General features: G+C 38.7%; 1 protein-coding gene across 2 annotated transcripts in view; it reads left to right on the top strand.

The window, feature by feature from the left end:
* The first annotated feature begins 11,526 nt into the window (after nt 1-11,526).
* Nucleotides 11,527-23,490, top strand: part of SEPSECS (Sep (O-phosphoserine) tRNA:Sec (selenocysteine) tRNA synthase) — a 33,993-nt gene continuing 22,029 nt past the window's right edge. The window contains exons 1-6 of one of the 2 annotated variants that reach the window (XM_047091215.1): nt 11,527-11,736; nt 12,565-12,719; nt 15,086-15,204; nt 15,535-15,693; nt 18,625-18,778; nt 22,131-22,233. In XM_047091215.1, the coding sequence (XP_046947171.1) occupies nt 11,623-11,736; nt 12,565-12,719; nt 15,086-15,204; nt 15,535-15,693; nt 18,625-18,778; nt 22,131-22,233 (804 nt within the window). In that variant the 5' untranslated portion in view covers nt 11,527-11,622. The remainder of the gene's footprint in view (nt 11,737-12,564; nt 12,720-15,085; nt 15,205-15,534; nt 15,694-18,624; nt 18,779-22,130; nt 22,234-23,490) is intronic. The other variant, XM_047091214.1, reaches the window with a different exon arrangement.

Genomic DNA, 23,490 nt, shown 5'->3' with positions numbered 1-23,490 from the left:
TTTGTAGTTCTCCCACCCCTGGTAAGGTCCATGAGAAGGAAGCCGAGTGAGCAAGTCCACACTTGGGCTCAAATGGCTTACTCACTACCATGGCCGTGACTAGCTGTAAGGGCAGAGATCACAGTCTCACATTTGCCAAGTGCTCCTCCGTGCTGGGTGCCGGGCTGAGCCCCTATCATCCCTCATTGCCTTCCCCCTACTATTACTGTGCCCCTTTCACAGAGGAGCAAGCTGGGGCCCAGAGACACTGGGTAATTTGCCCAAACTTATAGAGAGAAAGAAAGAGAGCCGCTCTGGACCCCATTGGCCTGATTCCAGAGCCACCTTCCCCAGCACTCCCTGACCACTTGCCTTTATCAGGGCTCCACCACCGCCCTCCCTCTGTGTCAAAGGCCTGGGAAACTCTTCCTCACTCTTTTTCAAGTGTCAGCAAGCCCCAGGCTCTGGGCCGGTTCACAGACTCCTGACAAGTTTCCTGCAGCTTTTCTCTTGCTCCGTCTTTTACAGGGGATTATATCCATCTCTGCAGTGTTAGTGCTCAGAGACCGCCTTCTCTACCCCCCTCTCCTCCCTCCAGAGAGGAAACTGCTCCACTCATCCCAGGGAAGGTCTTAAATTACCTTCTGGTACATCCACATCTACTTTTATTCCATCTCTCTCCATCTGAAATAGACAAGATGAAGGCGAGACCAAGCTTTCTGAATCCTGAGTCTCAGCAAAATGTAATTACTACTTTTTTTTTTTTTTTCTAATCACAGGAGACTTCTCTGAGCAACCTAGTTACTGATTCTACTCTTCCCCCACTTCCTCCTTCCAAGTGCTCTTTGAAGCTTGGCATTGGCGTGGAAGTTATTTTGCTTCAAATTGCTTAAGAGGCCTCATTAATGAGGTTGATGACAGCCAGATCCTGCCATGCTTAAGACACTTGTCATTTCTCCTACCCAAACATTTTAGAACACATGTGAACAGAATGACAAAGGGGTATGGTCATTATTTGTTATTTCCATCTCCCAATGGAAAATAGCTCCTGCACAATTTAAAATGCCCTCATAAAATGCGCCTGGGTGGCTCAGTCAGTTAGGTGTCCGACTTTGGCTCAGGTCATGATCTCACAGTCTGTGGGTTCGAGCCCCGCATTGGGCTCTGTGCTGAGTGCTGACAGCTCAAAACCTGGAGCCTGCTTCCGATTCTGTGTCTCCCTCTCTCTGCCCCTCCCCCACTCATGCTCTGTCTCTCTCTCTCTCTCTCTCTCTCTCTCTCAGAAATAAACATTAAAAAAATAAAATAAAAAAATAAAATGCCCTCATAATCTGACATGTCACCTATTTGTCCCTGACTCCCTGCTATCTCCTCTCTCCACACCTGGGTTCATCCAGCAACCACCAAATGATATGCAATGTTTGGGACCCATTCTTATCATTTCTCCATTCAAAAATGTTTGTGAATGCTTACCATGTGCCAGGCACTGTGCTAAGTGCTAGAAGAGTAGGTGAATAGTCAGAGTTCTTATCTTCCAGAAGCTTCTATCTCAAATACTACACAAGCAATCAATGCATAAAAGAATTTCCAGTGAATATATATAGGATTCCTGCTTAGATAAGACACTCAGGGAAGGCTTCTCAGAGGAGGGGACATTTATATTAGAAGGAAACTAGAAGCCAGCCACGCAAAATGAAGAGGGGAAGATCTTTTAAGGCAGTAGGCACAGCATGTGGATAGATACTGAGGTGGGAAAAGAAGAACTTAGTGTGTTTCAGGGTCTGTAGGGAGGTCAGTGAGGTGGGAGCCCATCCAGTGAGGGAGGAAAGTGCTTGGTGTCAGGGGGGGCCAGACCTTGCAGGATTTTACCAGTCAGTCTGGATTGCATGCTCGGTGTGATGGGAAAACGAAAGGGGAAGCACATGATTTGATATTACTTAAAAGATAATTCTCACTGCTGAGTAGGGACTGGAGAAAGGGGTGATAAGCCAAAGTGGAAGCAAAGAGGCCACTGCATTTGTCCGGGGGGGGGTTGACAGAGGTCTGGTCTAGGTGCTGGTGGGAGAGGTGGAGAGAAAGGGGCAGGGCGAGGCGTGAGGAGACTGCTTATGGGTGAGGTGTGAGTGGTGCTGGAGTGGAGGAGTCTATGATGCTTTCTGCACTTTTAGCATCAAGGACTCCTGGCACCAATATGCTGGGGGACTCTTTGGGTCATGGGATTTAATGGGCTTTATGACTTAGTACACTTCTGGGCAAGTTGTCCTCTCTCCCCTTCTGGCTCTATTCTTCTTATTCCATCCACGTCCCCGTGGAGAGAACCCTGATACTACATACTGACAGTGAGGAGGAGTGGGGAAGATCACAGTCTCCAGAGTCAGAAGCCTGCTCACAATCCTGGCTATTTCCCTTGACCAATGGTGCCATCCCACCGGGCCCTTCTGATGCCCAGCTCCTTCAGTTGTAAAATGGAGTGAGGATAATCATACCAGCATCGTCGTGCTGCTGGCAGGACTGGATGAGTGATAGCAGGTAAAGTTAGAGCAGTGCCTGGTACACAGGCTTGGTATGAGTGCTTATTAGTGTAAATCAGAGGACAAGGTGTTTTTGAGCTGCCTTTATTTCTCTCTATCACCTCCCTTACAACAGGATTTAGTGCTTCAAGGCATCCCCCAAATAGACCCAAACCTACAGTGGATTAATAAGAAAACACTCACTATTTCATAGGGAGAAGTAGATGGGGGTTTCCTCTAGAACATACAGCATTTCACTTCAAATCCGCCATTGGAAGTCTGGCCTCTTCTCCCACTGCCTGGCCACCTGCTGCACATCAATCTCCACCCACACTGCCTTCTTGGAGTTTCTTTGGCCTTTGGACCTGGACTCCCCTCACTTCACAGAAACCACTACTGGTTTTGCTAGTCCCCTCTTTGTTTTTTATTTCCCTAGTCTTTGGTCTTTATTATTTCTTTCCTTGTATATCCTTTGGATTTATTTTCTGTTCATTCACTAACTTCTGAGATAAAAATCCTAGCTCAGAAAGTTTTAGCCTTTTTTCCTTTTCTACTCTATGTTTTTTCCCCTATTGCCCCCACCCCTACTATATAGTTTTTTTTTTAAGTTTATTTATTTTGAGAGAGAGAGAGAGAGAGAAGGAGAGAGGGAGAGAGTGTGTGTGTGTACGAGTAGGGGAGGGGCAGAGAGAAAGAGGAAGAGAGAGAATATCAAGCAGGCTCCACAATCAGAGTGGAGTCCAATGGGAGCTCGATCCCATGACCGTGAGATCATGACTTAAGCTGAAATCAAGACTCAGTCGCTTAACTGACTGAGCCACCCAGGTGCCTCCTACTATGTACTTTTAAAGTTTCCTCCTAAGTATGGTTTTAGGTGTTTCCTGTAAGTCTTGATATGTGGTATTTTTATTACCATTGAGTTCAAAATACTTTCTAACTTCTACTGTAATATTTTCTTTGATGTATGGATTATGCTTCATTTCCAAATAAGTCTTGTTTTTGTTATTGATTCTTAGCTTAGTTGCATCATGTCAGAGCATGATTTCACAGCTTTGAAAGTTGTTGTGACTTGTTTCATGACCCAGGATTCAGTCAATTCTGGTAAATGTTCCATGTGAGCTTGAAAAGAATGTGTGATTTCCAGTTGGGTACGGCATTCTATGAATGTACATTAGGTCAAATTACTAAACATAGTGTTTCTGTATCTTTACCAATTTTTGGGCTAACTTGTTCTATTGGTTCTTAAAAACTGTTCTATAATATCTCAGTATTTCTGTAAAATTGTCTATTTTTCCTTTCGACAGTTTTGACTTTATGTGTTTTGAAACTATGTTATTAAGTATATACAAATTTAGAATTATTCTACCTTCTGGGTGATTTGGATCTTTTATCTTTATGAAGTATTCCTTTTTATGCCATTTGTCTTAAAGTCTACTTTGTCTAATATTAATAATCTGTGCTTACTTTCTTTTTGTTAATATTTGCATGTTATATCTTTTCCCATTCTTTTTCTTTCAACTTTTAATCTTTTCATAGCTTTTTGTTTTAGATGCATTCTCAGCAAAGAGCATGTAATTGTTTTTGTCATTAAAAATCTAGTCTGATAATCATCATCTTCTAAAAGGAATATTCAGCTCACTCATATTTAATACTGATTTCTACGTGTCCTACTCATTTCTTTTTCTCTCTTTCCTACCTCATTTTGAACGGATAATTTTTATTAATCCTCTTTTCCCTTGTATTAGTTTGGAAATTATATAATCTTTTACTATTTCTCTATTGGTTATCCTGGAGATTACAAAATAAATTCTATATTTACAAAAATCTAATGTGAGTTGGTACTTTTACTCTCTTTTGAGACAATAGAAGTACCTTTGGAACAGAATTTCCCAAATTTTAATGTGTATATAAATCACAGAGTGTCATAGACTCTATGTCTAAAGTTCTCTTTTGGCCAGCAAAGGAGCGGACGCAGGATTAAAGCGAGAGATGGCTAGTGTCTGGGAAAAGACAAGCCCCGAATAAGGGTCCTTACCTGTTTTTATTAGGATCAGAAGGCTTACAAACATGGTGATGGACACGCACAAAGGGACAATGAATCTGTGAACATTAACTTGTGGTCGTGAGGGAAAGGGGGTCTTGAGGATATTTGTGGTTAGGGGTTTGGGTTAATACAAAACAAAATCCGGGCACCAGGCAGTTGGGAGGAGCGTTGTTTACAGCGGACATGAGGCAGCACCTATGTTTACCTTAGCTAGCCTCAGGGACGAGACAGGTAGGGGAAATAACCTCAGGGTTGACAAGGCACCTTTTCTTTTGTTAACCATTTCCGCTCTGGGCTGCTTTGCCTGCAGCGCAGTGGTCCACAGTCCAATTCACCAATTTACCTAACCTGGCCCTATTCTCCTATGAAAGGAGCTTTTCTGCTATAGTACTAAATTTGGGGTGCTTTCCCCCTGAATATTTAATCTTGTTATTTCTATGTATTGGGCACCTTTGCACTGTTTCTATTTCAGGCTTTTGCATCTCTCTGTCTATTTTGGGGTGCCTTTGCACCTCCCTATTCCTGGCACCTTTGTGCCTCCCTATTCTCAGGGTGTCTTTGCACCCCGCTATTCTTAGAGTGTCAATCTGGTTTACCCAAGCTTGGGTGTGAACATTTTATGACTTTGTATTTCTTTATGACTTGTCAACCCACTGGTGTAACCCTGGGGGATTCCTAAGTTTATCTCCCACAACAGAGGACCCTGTTAAAATAGGAATTCTGATTTAGTAAGTCTGAGAAGAAGTCCATGATTCTGCCTTCTAATAACCTCCATGGGCCACTCTATGAGTACAAAGCCTTTATAACACTTAACTCTATTTACTAAGTCCCTCTATAATTAAATGCCAATCGTGTACTTTGACTCTATACATATATAAACCCCTCAACACATTACTGTAGTTTTTTTATATAGACAATATTAACCTACATTTACCACAATAACTTGCCATTTTTGTTGCTTTTTACCCCTTTTTGCATTTGATATTCCACCTGAAACCAGTTTCCTTTTGCCTTAAGAATACCCTTTAGGGCTTCCTTTTATGGTATTCTATTGGTGAGAATTCTCTGTTTTCATCTGAAAATGTCTCTTTCATTTTTTAAAAGTAAACTTTTTTGTAATTTTGGAATAATTTTAGAATTACAGAGATAAAACAGAAGGTTCTCATATGTTCACCCAGGTTCCCCTAATGATACCATAATACATTTGTCAAAACTAAGAAGCCAACTTGACACATACTCTTGACCACACTTCAGACTTTATTTGGCTTTCTCTAGTTTTCTAATTAATATCTTCTTTCCACTTCAAGATCCAATCTAGGATACCACAAGTGATTAAATCATTTGAATGTCATGTACAACTGATATGAGAAGGGCACTGCATCTCTATGGGATTCTCCAAAACCAATAACCCTAGTCTAACCATGAGAAAATATCAAACTACAGGTGAGGAACATTCTAGAAAATATCTGACCAGTATTCCTCAAAATTGTCACAGTCATGGAAAACAGGAATAAACTGAGACATTATAATAGACTGAAGGAAATGAAGGAGACATGATGACTGAATACAATGTGCTATCCTGGACTGGCACATTGAAAAAGGCAAAGCAAAGATTAACTATTTTGAAGCAACTTAACTTTAGGTAGAATTATGCCAAAATGATATTTGGGTTAGGTACTACTGGGAAGCAAGGGACAAACATTTTATTGATTGTCCTTAAGTCTTGAAAAAAATGATAACCCTTCCCTGTTTGGTAAGTAGAACTTTCTGCATTCTGCTCCAATTATTTTTTCTGTGTCAGTGGACTTTGAAGGTCATAGAATGTCAGGTATGATGGCAAGAACTTTATCTGGAGTATGCATAAATTATACTGAGGAGGGCAAAGGTATATCTTGACAGACACAATTTGATTATGAATAGAAGAGTGCTCTGGAACTTTAACAGTTCCTCTGTTGAGCATTTAATATTACAGTTACATCTGTGGAGTAAGTCTCTCCTTATCAGATTCGCAGGGGTGCTATCACAGAGCAGAAAGGAGTGCTTTTCATTCAAGAGAGTAAGTGCTACAGTTAAGGGCTGGGAGTTAGGAAAAGTCTGTGGGTTGTCTGAAAGACCTATCTGTATTTCTGTCTGAAAGAATTGTGCACATGTTTAGTCTGAGAAAGACTTTGAGCAAGTGAGGAGTTTAATGTAGTAAGAGCAGCACCTATCTACCAGGAATTGAGTAGGTTTACCAACTGTATTTATTCAACTTGAGCATTTAAGGGTAAGTCAGGATATTGGGAGCTTTTTCCTTCTTTAGAGTACCCTTTTTGATCAGGATTGAGGGTTTTCCTTTGTCCCTGGTTTTCTTTTATGAGATAGGACATTCTGTTTTGCCAGTATCCCTTCTATTTATACTGTCTACAGTGTCCTTGTCAAAAATGGTTGCTTGGAAGGTGTATCACTTAGCTGTTGGTTCGGCAAGATCATAGTTTATTTTAGACTCTGTCTCATTTTGATTCTAAACCCTTTTTAAAATATACCAACAGGTGTTTAGGCAAAGGTGCTATTTCCTATTCTAATTTCTATTTTTGAATTAGGCTTCAGTTTCAGGCTTAACTCCATTGACAGAATGAGATAAAAGGGCTGCTTTTACACTGACACCTTTATTAACTCCCGAATATTGTCAGAGGTATTTTCTAGTCTAGCACAAAAAAAAAATCTTATACTTTTACCTTTTTTCTTGGTTTCATTATTAAATTATAGTCTGATTAATTTTTATTGGAAATGTTTAGGGGTATGGCTTGTAAGAGGCTTTGCCCTACTTTTCAGGATTTTTTTAAACCCTAGATTTATTGTGGATAAAAGAGAGCCTGTAGACCCCTTTCTGCATCAATCCAATTAGTTTTTGTTATCCAAGATTTAGCATCTGAGGTTCTGACCAACATGTATACAAGCTGATGTAGGTTAGGTAGCCCTGAATCATATGTACCCAAAAGCATTGTAAATTCTTCTAGGAATAGTTGCTGGTTTTGTTGGGGGTCTTGTAAGGAGGTCTTTAACTATAGCTCTTAATTCATCTTAATTCATCATCCAAAGTTTAAATTCTACACTTGCCTGCTTATCTGGCTCATAAGATATAGATCTTCAGAGGCATGTGATATTTTGTGGCATTAGGAGGCTGTTGGGCAAACATGGGGGGGGGTTCTGCTCAAGAGGAAGAGAATGGCATAGTTGACAAAAGCAAGGAAAGACAGAGATGAGAAGGGTAAAGAAGTAGAGGGGTATTGGATATAGGGAGGCCACTGGAAGACAAGGACAGGAAGGATTTACTAGGAAATGAGTCTAGTTTCTTGTTGCCTAAGTTTGTCAAATTGCTCACGAGCTTTGGTCAAAGAATGTTTAAGTGAAATAAATTTTGAACCAGAATTTCTTTTGGAGGCTTCTGCATACCAGTTAAAAACTGCAGTCCATTGACCTGAGAAATCTTAATTCCCCTTCTTTTCTAGGTTGCCTATCAACACCAAATTTATCCAAGTCAAATGTCCCACAGCGTGGCCACGGAAGGCCCAGATCCTCATTGCTGAAGTTATGCCACTAAGAGAGACAGCCACCAGAATTAGGATTGTAATGACACCACATATAAGAAGCAGCAGTTTTTCCTGGCGGGGAAGTGGATTTAGGCTTAGACAAACCCAGGAGAGCTGGCAATGGTTGGTTGAAAGTGATGCTTATGCTCTTTGTGTCTCAGGCCTCCCACCTGAGGGTTGGCCCCTCCAAACACAGACCTGACAATCTGTGCCCCCCCCAGCAGGTAGAAAATTAGAGTGAGCCCCCTCTCTAAATTAAAGGCAAATTCTCAAGACCAAAAATCAAGATGGAAGGAGTGCCTCACTCAGTTTTATTGGTGACCCACAGTGATGTTTGTCCAAATGGATGGCCATCTGGTGAGAACTTCAAACTCACTGGTCTCTGAGGCTGGTTTGAACAACAGGCTTATAGGGCCTATGGCTGTGTTCTACCCTATGATTCTCCTTTTTATGACAAACAGCATTTTCAGGTAGCACAATACAAAATAAAAATATAAAAGACAGCCAAAAAAGAATGAAAAGGAATGGCCTGATTCCACCAAGGATAGAATAAGTACAATAAATAGCTGAGGAACTCCATGCAAAGATAGCAGAGTTCAGACCCAGCACTGACTTACGACGATGGCACAGACTTGACAGGCCACAAGCAGCAAGGCACAAGGGTCCTCTGCGTGTACCACATCTGGTCAAAGGCTGGGGGCCACAGTGATGGACAGTGCAGACCATGTCTCAGTGGAGTCTCCAGGAAAACTGTGGCAAGGAACAAAGACCACCTAAATAATAAACAGAGACTATTCACTCAGAGCTTCCTATAGCAAGGGAATTAGTCACCATCGCTCACATTTGGAGACTCAATGGCAGGCAGAAGGGTGGAAAAGCTTTATGGTGAAAAAAATGGGAAGGGTTCAGGTATGCTCTGATTGGGAGTTGTTAGCAAGGGGAAGATGGAGGTAGGCTAATTAGAAAAGGGCATCTTATGTCATTGGTTTAGGGAGCATACTTGGCTTTCTCTGGTTAGTCCTGCGTTGGAAGCAAGTGAAAAAATTGGGAAGCTGGAAGTCATTGACTGAGTCCTAACTGTTCTGGCGAGATTGCTGCAGGGGTTTTGGTTTGGCTTCCTGGGCTACTTACTGCAGAGATTATGGGTTGGGGTTCTTAGGACATCAGACAAGGTCTAGTCCTTGTCCATTTGTACAACCAGTCCATCAAGGCAAAGATGGCATTGAGAGATTACATCTCATTTAATCAAGACAATGGTCTCCTCCATGTTCCTATTTTACAAATGGGGAAAGTAAAGCTCAGGGAGTATGAGTAATGTACCCAAAGTCAAACAACTAGTGACACAAGCAAAATTCAGACTATGAATGTTGGATCTATTTTTAACTATGTTACATCTTGTAAAGACAATTAAATTATCTGATGTTGTGCTATTAAAAAATATTAGATGCCTGGGCACCTGGGTGGCTCAGTCAGTTGAGCATCCAACTCTTGATTACAGCTCAGGTCATGATCTCAGGGTTGTGGGATCGGGGCCCATGTTTGGCTCTGCACCGAGTATGGAGCCTGCTTGGGATTCTCTCTCTCTCCCTCTCTCCCCCACTTGCACAGGCGCTTTCTCTCTAAAGAAAAAAAAAAAAAGAAAGAAAGAAAGAAAGAAAGAAAAAATTAAAAAAATGTTAGATGTTCAATACTCATTGTGTGTGAATGGATGAAGATAATATTGGAATACCTCTTTTGAAATTGCTTTCACAGCCTGCAGTTTTTGAATAATTTCTGTGAAGGCATACCTTGATGATGGGTTTAGTTTCTGGAAACAAACATTTTTCCAAATTAAGACTGGTAAGTAAGGTGAGAGAAACTGCTGGCTCAAAAACCTAGAGTGTCCACTCAATAATGAGATGGGTCTTGCACTTATATGTGATTGACAAGATAGCTTTGAAGGCTTTTCCAAAGAAGTTGCAAAAATAGTTGTATTTTGGGAATAAGAACTGAACTCTTCAAAAGTTTGAAGGCTGATGTTTACTTTAAAAAATGAGCTAAATTCTCATTATTTTTGTGGCTTATATTTCTGTGTAATTTTACAAAGTTTTTAAACCACCTATCATTCAGATAAATTTGAATTTGTGGCCCATCTATTTTGTGTTTAGTTCTGTGCTTTGAACACAGATATCCCATATAGCTTTCGTCAAACCGGAGTTCACAATCTAGTTGAGGAAAACAGAAAATTAACAATGGAAATGCAGCTTGACAAGTACCAGGCTGACAAATGGTAGGATGCCCTGGGAACATGTAGTAGGAACAGTGGTGAGTTGGTACATACTAAACAATTAATTCCTGGGCAGCAGCACAGAGGTCAGGGCCTGATGCGTACCAGTTGTTGATTTCCATGGTGATTTCCACTCTACCATGGCCAATTCCAAACTCCCATCATGATGCCCCTAAACAGGGAGTTGGAAAGAGATGTGCGGCGGTACACCATTATTTTGTGATTCCACCACACGGATATAATAGAGATAAATAATCTCAGAAGTGCACTTTAAACAATAAAATGTAGTAAAAATAAGTAGGAAGTGATAAAGTTTGTGTATTCATCACTTTTGCTTTTAATATAATTTAAAGTGGCTGTATTTAAAAACCAGCTCACAAAATTACGGCACATTTAACAATCAGCTTTTGCAAGCGAGTATGAACCAACTCAAGTGGACTCGAGAGATGTCAGGAATTACTGTAGGCTCACCTAAGGAGAAGAGTGCAAGGAAGTTGAAAGCAGGGATCCTATCTTTTCATTCCTATATATCCCATACCTAGCCCTGGGTTGTTTAATGGTCAAAGCAATTCATTAAATCAACATGAAAATTTTTGTAGTCCCTACTATATATTCTGGGCACTGTTCTAGGCGCTTGGGGAGGTATGGCAGCGAAAACCAAGTCCCTAGACTTCAGGAAGTTTATATCCATAGGTATGTGGGCGTGGGTGTGGAGTATACAAAAAAAAAAAGTAAAATCAGTTGGTGGGTGACAAGTATTGGGGCTTTCTGTAGTGCAAAGGACGGAAGGAGCGGGACACGGTTATTTCATAGCGGGCTGTCAAGGCAATAATAGGAAATGTTGGGACGTGCAAAAAGGATGAAAGGTTCTGCAATATGAGAAACACTGTGTAAGGCTGAAGCACAGACTGCGCAACTCTCACCATTCAACGGAGTTGGAACACATAAGATCCGAAAGTTTTTCTGCAGAGAAGTTCACATAGCTCCCCCGTACTTTCCTCGGCCCCTCTGCACAAGGGCAAACTCTTCCTTTAAGCCCGTCTCAGGAGCCCGCCACACGCGCAGACGTCTGCGCATGCTCAAGTCCACGCTTGCTAGTGCACCATCTATGCGGATTGCGCATGTGCGAAAGCGAGACGCACTTTTTGTCCCAAGGCCTTGCCGTACCGTCCAGGCGGCGAGTTGCGTCCCGGTCCAGTAGTGGGTGCAGGGTGTGGCGAGTGTTCTCTTGCTGCGGTCGCCACCGCCGAAATGAACCGCGAGAGCTTCGCGGCGGGCGAGCGGCTGGTGTCGCCGGCTTACGTGCGGCAGGGTTGTGAGGCCCGCCGCTCGCATGAGCACCTCGTACGGCTGCTTCTGGAGAAGGTACCGAGCTGTCGGGCCCCTCTCCAGCCGCAGCGCCCCCCCCCCCAGCCTCCGGTTCCGCCCAGCGCCCCGGTCGTGCTGCGTCCTGCCCACCCGCTCCTCTTTGCTGGTTGAGACCTGTCCGCGGCAGTCTGTCGCAGCTTGGCAAGCATTGTGCTGAGTTGCTGCGCTCATCTCCTTCTCAGCCTCACCAAAGTCAGCAAAACCCAGAGAGTGTTGTGAAGGGAGCGTGCGGGAGTCGGGGTTTTGAGTCTGGTTGTTTTCTAACTTCGGGATGTGGAAGTCCTAGTTGCTACTGTTTTGTTGGCGAAAAGGGCAAGGTTCGCATCTTCCGTCTTCCACTTCCTTCCGTCTCCCAAGGACTCACGGAACACTTTGTTTCTAAACCACGACATAACTAACTCGAGCCAAGAGCTGCCCCCGAACTTCACAGGTCTCGTTCCTACCGGTATCCCGAATTTTAATTTCACTGACGTTTGACAATCCCTAGTTTCAGCAGCCTGGTTGGAACAGTCCTCGTTGAAGATAAGGTTTATTGGTTTTCAGTTACTTTAACTCATTGAAACATCAAACCTGAGTAAATCTCATCGTATTCATTTATTATCACTTCTGGCAATCTGTAGAGAATTGTAATGCAGTGTAACGAATGTTTTGCCTATTCGAGGTTTCCTCATAGTGCGGAATTTATGTCTGAAGTTTAGAAAGCAAGGAGTATGGCAAAATACACATTACAAAGTTTAAAAAATGTATTGAAGTAAGGTCCTGGGGGATGGTTTTCTTCAATATACATGTTTTGTTTTGTTTTGTTTTGTTTTGTTTTGTTTAAAGGGCAAGTGTCCAGAGGATGGTTGGGATGAAAGTACACTTGAACTCTTTTTGCATGAACTTGCAATCATGGACAGCAACAACTTCCTGGGTAATTGTGGTGTTGGTGAAAGAGAAGGGAGAGTGGCATCTGCATTAGTTGCTCGGCGTCATTACAGGTATATTTTTAAAGTAGAAGACATTCCCCCCCCCCATTTGTTTTATTAAAAACAATAGTGGTAATAGTAACATATTATACAATGTCCATTGGTAACCTACTTCTTCCCTATTCAAATGGACATAGAAACTAGATGCAACAGGGAGATGGAAACAATTTGAGTATGTGTTTTTCAGGACAGTAGGATGACAGTGGTGGCTCTTCTGTCAGGTTCTGGGTGGTGAACAATACTGCCTATACGCTCTGTTAATAACGTTTAATGTAATAAGCCTGTTTGGTTGTAAGAGTTTAAAGATGTTAAGGTTGTTTATAGTTTGCTGGGTTTTTTTTTGTTTTGTTTTAATTTCTTTAATGTTTATTTTTGAGAGAGAGAGAGACCATGAGCAGGGGAGGGGCAGAGAAAGAGGGAGACACAAAATCTGAAGCAGGCTCCAAGTTCTGAGCTGTCAGCAAGAGCCCAACACAGGGCTTGATCTCATGGACCGTGAGATCATGACCTGAGCTGAAGTCGGCTGCCCAACCGAATGAGCCATCCAGGTGCCCCAGTTTGCTGTTTCTTTTCTAACATTGCAAGTTTTTTTTTTTTTTAAGAGAATGATATGTAGGTAGAACTTTAAAATGTTGTTCATCTGTATCTAAAATGAGTTATTTTATAAATACCTTGCTTTGTTGCAGTAGATGCAGGAAAGATACCTTAAATTTGATTTTAGATTATTAAGTGACCTTTTTCTTTTGCAATATTTTAGGGAGCTTTTTATCAATTCTGTTAACCATTTAATTGGTAATATTTCCAAATATGATCATTTCTCTGTTCTTCAAAGTTTCCATGAAATATAGGTAAACTAGTAAACACTCCTGTCTTGAAATTTGCAGTGGTGAAACTCTTCTGCAGATAGTAGAATTTTATTTCAATCAAAACCATTGCAGTTGGAACTAATAATAATAATGAATCTATAACTTGGATGAAAAATTCATGGTTAAAATGGGCTGATAACATGATTTATAATATTTGCAAAAAAATGCTTTCTACATTAGGTTTCCGGGATAATGAAGTATAACACTAGTGTTCTGTGATAATCCCGGCGTGAAGGATTTCTGATCTAACTATAAAGTACAAACAGACTTTTGATTCTGAAGAATATTCAGAAATGTCTCTCACGTGTATGACATCATCTAATCAAAATGAGTAGATTTGCGCACTATTTTAAGGAGTATACACAGTTGACCCTTGACCAATATAGGTTTGAAATGTGCAGGTCCACTCACATGTGGATTTGTTTTTGATGAATATAGTACAGTACTTGTAAATGCATTTGCTCTTCCTTATGATATTCTTAATAACATGATCTTTTCTCTAACTTACCTTATTATTGGAAAACAGTATATAATACACATACAAGATATGTGTCAATTGATTGTTTATGTTATTGGTAGGGCTTCCAGTCAACAGTAGGCTATTAGTAATTAAGTTTTGGGGGAATCAAAGTTATTTGTGAATTTTTGACTGTGTGTCCCCCCCCCCCCCGCCCCAAACTCCTGCCTTCAGGGGTCAGCTGTAGTATTTTTAAAATTAAGGCGATATTTGAAATAGCAGCTCATGCCCATGGGAACTTAGTCCACTGCTCTGGTTAAGGAAATGGAAAGAAAGAAGAGAATCTGATGTTACATATATTCTGGTTTTCTATTGCTGCTAACATACACCTCGAAACTTAGTGGCTGAAAACAATCATTTATTATTATCTCTCACAGTTCTGGGGGTTAACTGGGCAGAGCAGGATGATTATTGCTTTCTGTCTCTCATACAGTTGTAGTCGGATGTTGGCTGAGAGTTTAGTCATTAGGTTCAACTGGACAGTTTCAGTTGACTCACTTAGATGGCTGAGAGATCAGATGGCCTCTCCAGGTGGCATGGGCCTCTCCCAGCATGGCAGCTGGATTATGAGAGGGAACTCCCACAAAAGCAAGCCCTTCAAGAGGTCAGGTGAAGCTTTAAGGCTTCTTTGACCCAGATCAGAAATTCCAGACCATCACTTCTTGCTAGATTCTTCCTGGCCAACCAGTTCACTAAGGCCAGTGCAGATTCAATGCAGGGGAATTTGATTCTCTCTCTTGGTGTTGACAATAGTGTGTAGCATAGGGAGAAAAGGAATTGATTGTGGCCATCTTGGGAGACTAGCTACCACAGTATAAATGATGAATTTGTTTCAACTTAACTAGGATATTTTTACATTGTTAATAGTTTATGAAAAATATCTACAATAGTCAAGTGTTGCCTGTTGTTTTGATTGTTGTGTCTATATACTTATACAGTGGATTACTTAGAACACTGAATATTTTTGTCCAGTTGTTGGCCCATTTTTTGCTTAGGTTCATTCATGGAATTGGACGATCGGGTGATATTTCTGCTGTGCAACCAAAAGCTGCAGGTTCTAGCCTTTTGAACAAAATTACCAATTCTTTGGTCCTGGACATCATAAAGTTGGCTGGTATGTACTATGTTAATCATAATACTTTTGGCTGACCAGCCATACACACTTTTGCCTAATATCTTTTATTAATGCCTCTTTCCAAATAGGTTATAAATGGCTTTTGAAAAGATACATATATATATATTTTAAAACCCTTTAGAAAAAGATGGAAAATCAGAACCATAAGCCAGGAGGATGAATTTGGCAGTGAGCCTCCTGAGACCAAGGACAGAAGAAGCACTAAGTCTATAACTCTTACTATTTAATTGAAGAAGTATATCATTTCTTCAAGAAGGGTTCTGGTTTTTCAGTGGAATAACTAATTTCTCTTTTACTTCTTATTTTTAGGTGTCCATACAGTGACCAACTGCTTTGTAGTTCCTATGGCAACTGGTATGAGTCTAACCTTGTGTTTCTTAACATTACGACACAGAAGACCAAAGGCAAAATATATTATATGGCCGAGAATAGACCAGAAGTCCTGCTTTAAATCCATGATCACTGCAGGTAAAGGAAGAGGAGTGGCATATATAATGCGGAAGATTCAGACTGTTTATATAGAGATAGATGAATGAGAAAGAAACTAAGCGTGTTCCTATTCCTTCCTTTTATTGTCATAAAATACACATAACAAGATTTACCATTTTAATCATTTTTAAAGGTATAGTTCTCTGACATTAAATACATTCACATTGTTGTGCAACCATTGCATAACACCAGCTCCAGAACTTTTTCATCCTCTTAAACTGAGTCTCTACCCATTAAACAATAACTGCTCCCTCCACACTAACCCCAGTTCCTAACAATCACCTTTCTACTTTCTGTCTCTATGAATCTGACTACTCTGGGTCCTTCATATAAGTGGAATCAGAGTATTCGTCCTTTTGAGACTGGCTTATTTCACATAGCATAGTATCTTTAAAGTTCATCCATGTTGTAGCACGTATCAGAATTTCTTTCCTTTTTTAAGGCTAATATTCCACTGTGTATATATACATACATATGTATATATATATGCATAGATATACGTATATATATTTCACATTTCGTTTGTTCATTCATTCATTCATTGATGGACACTTGGATTGCTTTCACTTTTTGGCTCTTGTGAATAATGCTGCTATGAATATGGGTGCTTAAATACCTGTTTGAGTCTCTGCTTTGAATTCTTTGGGGTGTATACTCAGAAGTGGAATTGCTGTATCATATGTCCCCATTTTAAAGAATATGATTACCCGTCTCACAAGATTGTTTTGAGTATTAAATAGGATGGCATATGAAATGCCCAACAGCAATCCTTGGAGCATAGACCGTGCTTCAGGAATGGTTGTTGCATATACATAAGTGGAATACACATAAATTATTAGCATGAATCAAAGTGTAAGGATACAGGGGTACCTGGGTGGCTCAGTTGGTTGAATGTCTGACTCTTGATTTTGGCTCAGGTCATGATCTCATGGTTCAGTTCATGGGATTGAGCATCAGACTCCACACAGCCTGCTTGGGATTCTCTCTTCCCCTTACTCTCTGCCCCTTCCCTGCTTGCACTCACGTGCACACGCACACACACTTTCTGTCTCTAAGTCAAGAAAGAAAGAAAGAAAAAGTATAAGGATATAGACATTATTAAGTATAAATGAGGCAGAAACTCTACTTTGGTATTTTAGTATTTGGCTTGATTAATTCAAGTTGAATTTGAGAATTTGAGGTTAATTTTGAATGGCTTCCGTGTGTTGTATGAAATGAACTGTATTAGGCTATAATTAAACTGTATAAGTAATCCTAAAGAAACTCATGTAAAGGGATTCATAGTAAGGACATATAGCAGAAACTGATAGACTTTTAAAAAATATACTGATTTATTTTAAGTGGCGTAAAGTTGTTAAGTCTGTTTATTTATATCATGTTAACCAAAGAACTAATAACCAAACTTCTGGGAAAGATTGCCATGTTGAAAAACTGGAAACTTTTCCAAAAGATGTTAGGATTTGTACTACAATTTATAGTTTATCCTTTCTTAGGATAGCCTAATTCTTAGTAAATAAGATAGTTGTATCCTCAAAAAAATTTTTCATTTTAAAAAGTTTTAAAAGCAAAAATAAGATTGTGTCTAGAGAATTTGAGAAATAATAGAAAATCAGCTGTAATTAGGAAGCTACTTATTTAAGTAAAGTTTTGTGTGTTTGTTTTGATAGCTGTGAAAATACAGATATAAAACCTGGACATCTCTGCACCAACATAATTGAATTGATTTTATAGTGGCCAGGTTTTTATATTTCTGTAGATAGAATGCAGACAACTTGATATGGATTTTAGAACACAAAACTACTTGCTCATAACTGTGCTTTAATTTGTTGTGTGGTCTTGTGAAAGCCACTCAATTTTCCTAAACTTCAGCACCCTTATCTTTGACACGAGTGAGGTCAGCTAAATGGTTTCTAAATCTCTTACAGCCCCTAAATCCATGAATCTAGTCTGCTGTGGATTTGCTATTTGGGAACACTCAAGATGTAACTGCATAATAACTTTATGTGTAAAATTTCCCAAGTTTAGTTTCTATCCAGTTTGTAAGATTTAAGCACTTAGATTTTACTTTTACCCTAAGTACTTACTAATATTACAAAATAATTTAGTTATCTAAATGCTTTACATGTTGGGATGAGCACTGGGTGTTGTATGGAAACCAATTTGACAATAAATTTCATATGAAAAAAATAAATGCTACGTACATTATTCAGTGTATCTATTGCACATACAACTCTTAATGTTCATGGATCTCTAAATATTCACCATACAAGATTACATAGTTATTATTTGGGTAGACCTTTGAGCATATGCTAGTTAAGTGTACTAATTCAATTGACAATTGGGAAAGTTTTTGTATCTAAGTTATAGAAGACCCTTGTAAACTATGAGATGGGTCAGTGATCATTAGGCTACTAAAATGCATTACTTTTTCCTTAGTAAAATACTAAGTTGATTGTGATTTGTTTTGGTGCTTGAATTGTATTATTTTTTTGTTCATTCCTGACATAAGGTGAACTTAGAATGAAATGTTGCCAGAGAATGAGTAGATTTACTTTTCTGTGGTCTGAAATTGTATGTACTAAGTGATCCTTTTATCAATGACTGTGTAATTACTTTTATAGGTGTCTGTTTGACATTTGTTTTCCTTCCCAGAAATAGGCATATCTTTCTGGGCATATCTGAGTGTTAAATAGTTTTGTGGTCCTAATTGTGGTCTAGGGGTCCTTCACATTATTTTGACCTGCCTTTGACTCATACCAGTATTGAGCCAGGTCTTTATCACTAGGGGAGGGTTCACTGACCAAATCAAATATTTAGAGTTCTTATGCAGAATGGCACTGTTTCCTAGAGTTCCAGGATTTTTCTTACTTTCGTTTACCTAACACTTTGATTTCGGATTGGCTTGGTTAGGTTTTGAACCTGTGGTGATAGAGAACGTGTTAGAAGGTGACGAGCTGCGCACAGACCTGGAAGCAGTGGAGGCTAAAGTCCGGGAACTTGGGCCTGATCACATTCTGTGCGTTCATTCTACTACCTCCTGTTTTGCTCCAAGGGTGCCTGATAGGTAAATAATTTGTAAATACTGTCCTGTGGATGTTGATTGGTCTTTTAAGTGAAACGCAGACATACTAATTGTCAAACATGCTTAAGTAACACGTGGCAGTAAATAGGTGAATGGACCGGTGGAGAAACGACAGTGGTTTGGGAAAATGAAAATTTGGATAGAGAAGTTGGGAAGACAACTAGTAGCAAGTGGACCTGAGCAGACAAAAAACATCTCTGTTTTCTTGTTTGTTCCTGTTTCTAATCTCTGTGTATCTTTTCCTCATTGTTTTGTAGAAGTTTCTAAGCATAATGTTGGATTTACTTGTTTTCATTGCTATCTCCATTTCTTTGATCTTGCAGTAAGTTTTCCTATGTAAGAACTATCAGTATTAACAGATTTTTAAATAGAAAATTTTAGGATTATTTATTGCCTTTTGAATTCTTTTAATTGGAAGATTAACTCACATGTACACTCAAGTGTTTACAGTGGATGTCTTTGCATTTTGAGAAAAATGCGTACATTTAAGAAAAGCAAGGACACTCAGGTCACTCTGTTGTTAAGCATCTGGCTTCCGCTCAGGTCATGATCTCACCGTTTGTGATTTCGAGTCCCACATCCCCACATCGGCTGAGCTGGAGCCTCGCTTCAGGAGAGCATTGCTGCTCTCTTTCTCTCTTCTCTCCCCCTCCCTCTCCCTCTCCCCCTTGCTCACTTGCACCTTTCTTCTCTCAAGAGAAAAGGGAAGAAAAGCAGAAAGGGAAAAAGCAAATGTTTACTCTTTAAAGGGTGTCCACAAATTTTTATTCTGGAAATGTAATAGGCCTGAGTATAGTAATACAGATTCCTAGTTTTGACAGCAACTGTTTCATTTGAACATTTTGAACTGATGTGCTAATAATTTGTGAAAACTATATTGACTTGGACTATTTTTTTTAGGTTGAGTTGTATATACTTTAGTTTTAATTCATGGAATCACATACTTCGGCAGTAATGAATGTATGTTAATTTTTATCATTTTACTATTATTATTACTACTTATTATTATAGGCATGTTTTAAGAGACAATTTTAAGAGCATGCTTTTGAAAATTTACCTTGTTATGTTACTCTGTGGATTCTATTTTAAGATTATGTTACATATGCTTTTGTTGTTTATTCATTACTTACCAATCAGATTTTAAATTTGTATTGAAATATTAAATAAACATCTCTATTGTTCTTCATTGATGATATTGCTATCTAGAAGAATTTTAATGTGATAGAAATAAATCCCATTTCTAAAAACAGCACATGGATATTTGTGATAGATTTTTTTAATGTTTATTTTTGAGAGAGAGAGAGACAGAGTGTGAGCGGGGGAGGGCAGAGAGAGAGAGGGAGACACAGAATCCAAAGCAGGCTCCAGGCTCTGAGCTGTTAGCACGGGGCCCAACGCGGGGCTTGAACTCACGAACTGTGAGATCATGCCCTGAGCCGAAGTCAGATGCTGAACCAACTGAGCCACCTAGGGGCCCCTATGTTAGATTATTTATGCTTGAGGATAGTTTTGTTTCATTTTGACTTTTTTTTGATGTTTACAGTATGCTTGGTGTAGGGTTAAGTATTTTACATGTATTGTCTCTTTTGGAAACAAATCACAAAAGTTTTTTATCAGTGAGCAAAATTCTCATGTGCCATTTTTTTTAGTTGTGTTATATAATGACTGTTTCTGGTATGGGTGAACTTTAGGAAAATGGTAATACACAGTTATAGTAATATGTTTGAACTTCTGATTTTATTAAATTTAAAATATATTTTTATTTCATTGCATTAAGCTTAATTCCTTTATAGTCTTAATTTGAATAGTTGTATATATATGTTGTCTTTATTAATTAATTTGACAGAGTATTGTGGGGCAAAATCAGTCAAAGGAAATGTAATAAAAAAGGATATCATTTTTTCTATTTGACAAGCTGATCTTCAGTTGGCTGCTAAGTTAGAATACAATTTGATTCACATGTAAGATTTTTTGTCTCTCCTTGCCTTTCATTAAATACCTTTATACACACTCTAAACATGAGCAGACTTCCTCAATTCTGAGTATTTAAAACTAGTCACAAGTGATTCTTTTTTCTTTTTAAAATCGTACTTTATGTTGTTATAGTATCTTACTGTCAAGGAACTTTGTTATTAAGGAATGCTTTCATTAGAACACAAACACATAAAAGTGCATTTTATGAAGAAAATACTTGGGTGTATCCCAGAAGGTCTAGTTTGTTAAAAACGACATCTGATTAATTTAAGTAGTAGAAAGGTTCCTGTGTCAATTTGTGAGCTTTATGAAAATGAATGATAAAATGACTCTTTAATTCATAATACTTTAAGGAAGTAAATTGAAAACTTCGGACGAATGAACAGAATAATGTCAGTCCTATCTGTACTTTAAAAACATTAACGCGTATCTACTAAAAAAGAAAACGTATTTGGCAAAAGTAAGTAATAAAACTATGTAATAGATATTTGAAATACATCTGTGTGGGAAAGAACTTTTACTGAATAAAAGTGCTTTGCTTCTAGATTCTTTATATTGTAGAAAGAACATTTTTTAAAAATTTAACTTTATTAAATCATAGGATTTAGTCTTAGCTTCATAGCACGTGAAGACATTTCTATTAAGAGATCACCTCCGTCACAAGTAGTAGTTTCTCAGAGGAACATCATTTATTACATTCTAATTGAAATTTATTACCTTACTTTACATAGAGTTAGACTCTCAAATTGTTTTAATATAAGGAGTGTCAAATGAAAAAGTAAGAGTGAATTTAAAACTGGCAGCTATTTAAAAGATTCTTTAGTTTCCAAGTTGTTGGAAAATGTTATTTTGGTACTGAAACGTTTTAATGTTCTGTATTTTTTAATACATTAAAGTCTACTTGAAAATGTATTTTTTACTTTATGAGATGTTAAATGTGAGATTTCTTAAGATTTTGAGATATGCTAATTATTTTGCAGATATTAGCTTTAGTATAATAAGCAACCAAAAGCATTTAAAAATGAGCATACCACCTTGTAAGGGGTCATTATAATCTGCTTCTTGCTTTATATATATATATAGGAAATTTTAAAGCGATTTAAAAGCTACCATCTATGTAAGTTTTTATAAATACCCGTTTTCTCATTTATTGGTAACATTATTTTAAAAGCTTTTTTAGATTTATCCTAAAGTGCCTGCTGCTGAATTTTATGCTAAAATTCTGATATAGAAATTTCAATTTTCCCATTTTTTTCCTAGTGTACATTAAGAATAACTATTAAATTAGAAAAGTTTTCACACTGTAATTTATAAAAGCACAGTAAAAATATGTCTTTCTGTTGAATATTTATGTCTGTAGATTAGAAGAACTGGCTGTGATTTGTGCTGATTACGGCATTCCGCACGTAGTCAACAATGCGTACGGGGTGCAGTCTTCCAAATGTATGCACCTCATCCAGCAGGTAAGAGAGTTTAGAAAGATGCGTCAAGAAACAATGATTTTAACGTATTACAGGATTATTACTTTGTTTTTCTTACAACTTAATGTAGTAAAATCAACTCTGTAGCATCTTCAACTTCATGGCGGGTTAGAAATTAGCATTTTATAGCCACACAGTAAAAATCATTCTTCTTTAATGGTAATTGGACTACTAGCTTTGGTCAAGACCAACACAGAAATACTTCAGTAGCTTATTTTTTGTAACTTTCTGAGAACGTTTCATTACCAGTATTCTCATTTTTCTAATCTACTGGATTATTGTCTTTTTTAAGCTATATTGATGATTGATTCCATATTTAACATTTAAGGAACCACTGTACCTCATTATCCTAGGCTGGAAATGGCCTCACTTATAAACATTTTAGTGTATAGCTATGGAATTGGCAGGGTTTAAAACACGTGATGATTTTATTTTTACAAGCATCAACTAGATCCTGGTCATCTGTTTTAGATTCACGTTTTGAAAATGTGTCTGGGCATCCCATCCCGCTCAGAATAAGAATCTCGCCATGACCTGCAAGGCTTTGTGTCTTCAGGCCTCTGCACCTTCTCCAGTTTCATTTACTTGTGCTCTCCCTCCCATCCGCTGTCTCTGGGCCTAATTGCCTTTTTTTCTGTGCCTCCCGTGTGCCACACATGTGTGCACTGCCCTGTTTTTACTCTTGTTCCTTCCTCTCACTGGATTCCTCTTCCAGAGAGTTACTTGGTGTCTTACCTCTCTTGAAGTCAGTGAGACTCTCTTAGACTCTCTATCTAAAATAACAGGGTCCTGTGTCTTGCCTGCATTTTCTGTCTCCTTTTTTGTATTTTTACCAGAAATGTTGATTTTAAGGTACACATTTTTCCACATTATAACATCCCTGAAATTGGGGTGTCTTAGAATCAGTGGTGTCTGATTAACATTGTAATGTTAATTGGTAATGTTTTTTCTTACCTAGTAGTGTGGAAAATTTGGATGCTTCTTAAAATTGATGACCTCTTGCTCTGTTTTTCATAGCACTTCTCACCATCTGATAAGATATTTATTTTTTTAATTGTCTAGTTATTGGTAGTAACTAGAATTAAGGTTCTGTTAGGGAAGAGACTTTGTGACTTTGTTTTGTTCGCTGTTATGTCTTCAGTATTTAAGATGGTCTCTGGTACATAGTTGATACTCAATAACTGGTTACTGAAAAAATTGGATGAGTAAATGAAGTATTATATCTACTACAACGATTAT

This window comes from Lynx rufus, unplaced genomic scaffold, assembly GCF_022079265.1.
Source record: "Lynx rufus isolate CCGP_SWC_20201006 ecotype Redwood Valley unplaced genomic scaffold, mLynRuf1.p SCAF_3, whole genome shotgun sequence".
Classification (NCBI taxonomy): domain Eukaryota; kingdom Metazoa; phylum Chordata; class Mammalia; order Carnivora; family Felidae; genus Lynx; species Lynx rufus.
This window is presented reverse-complemented; position numbering and strand designations above follow the sequence as displayed.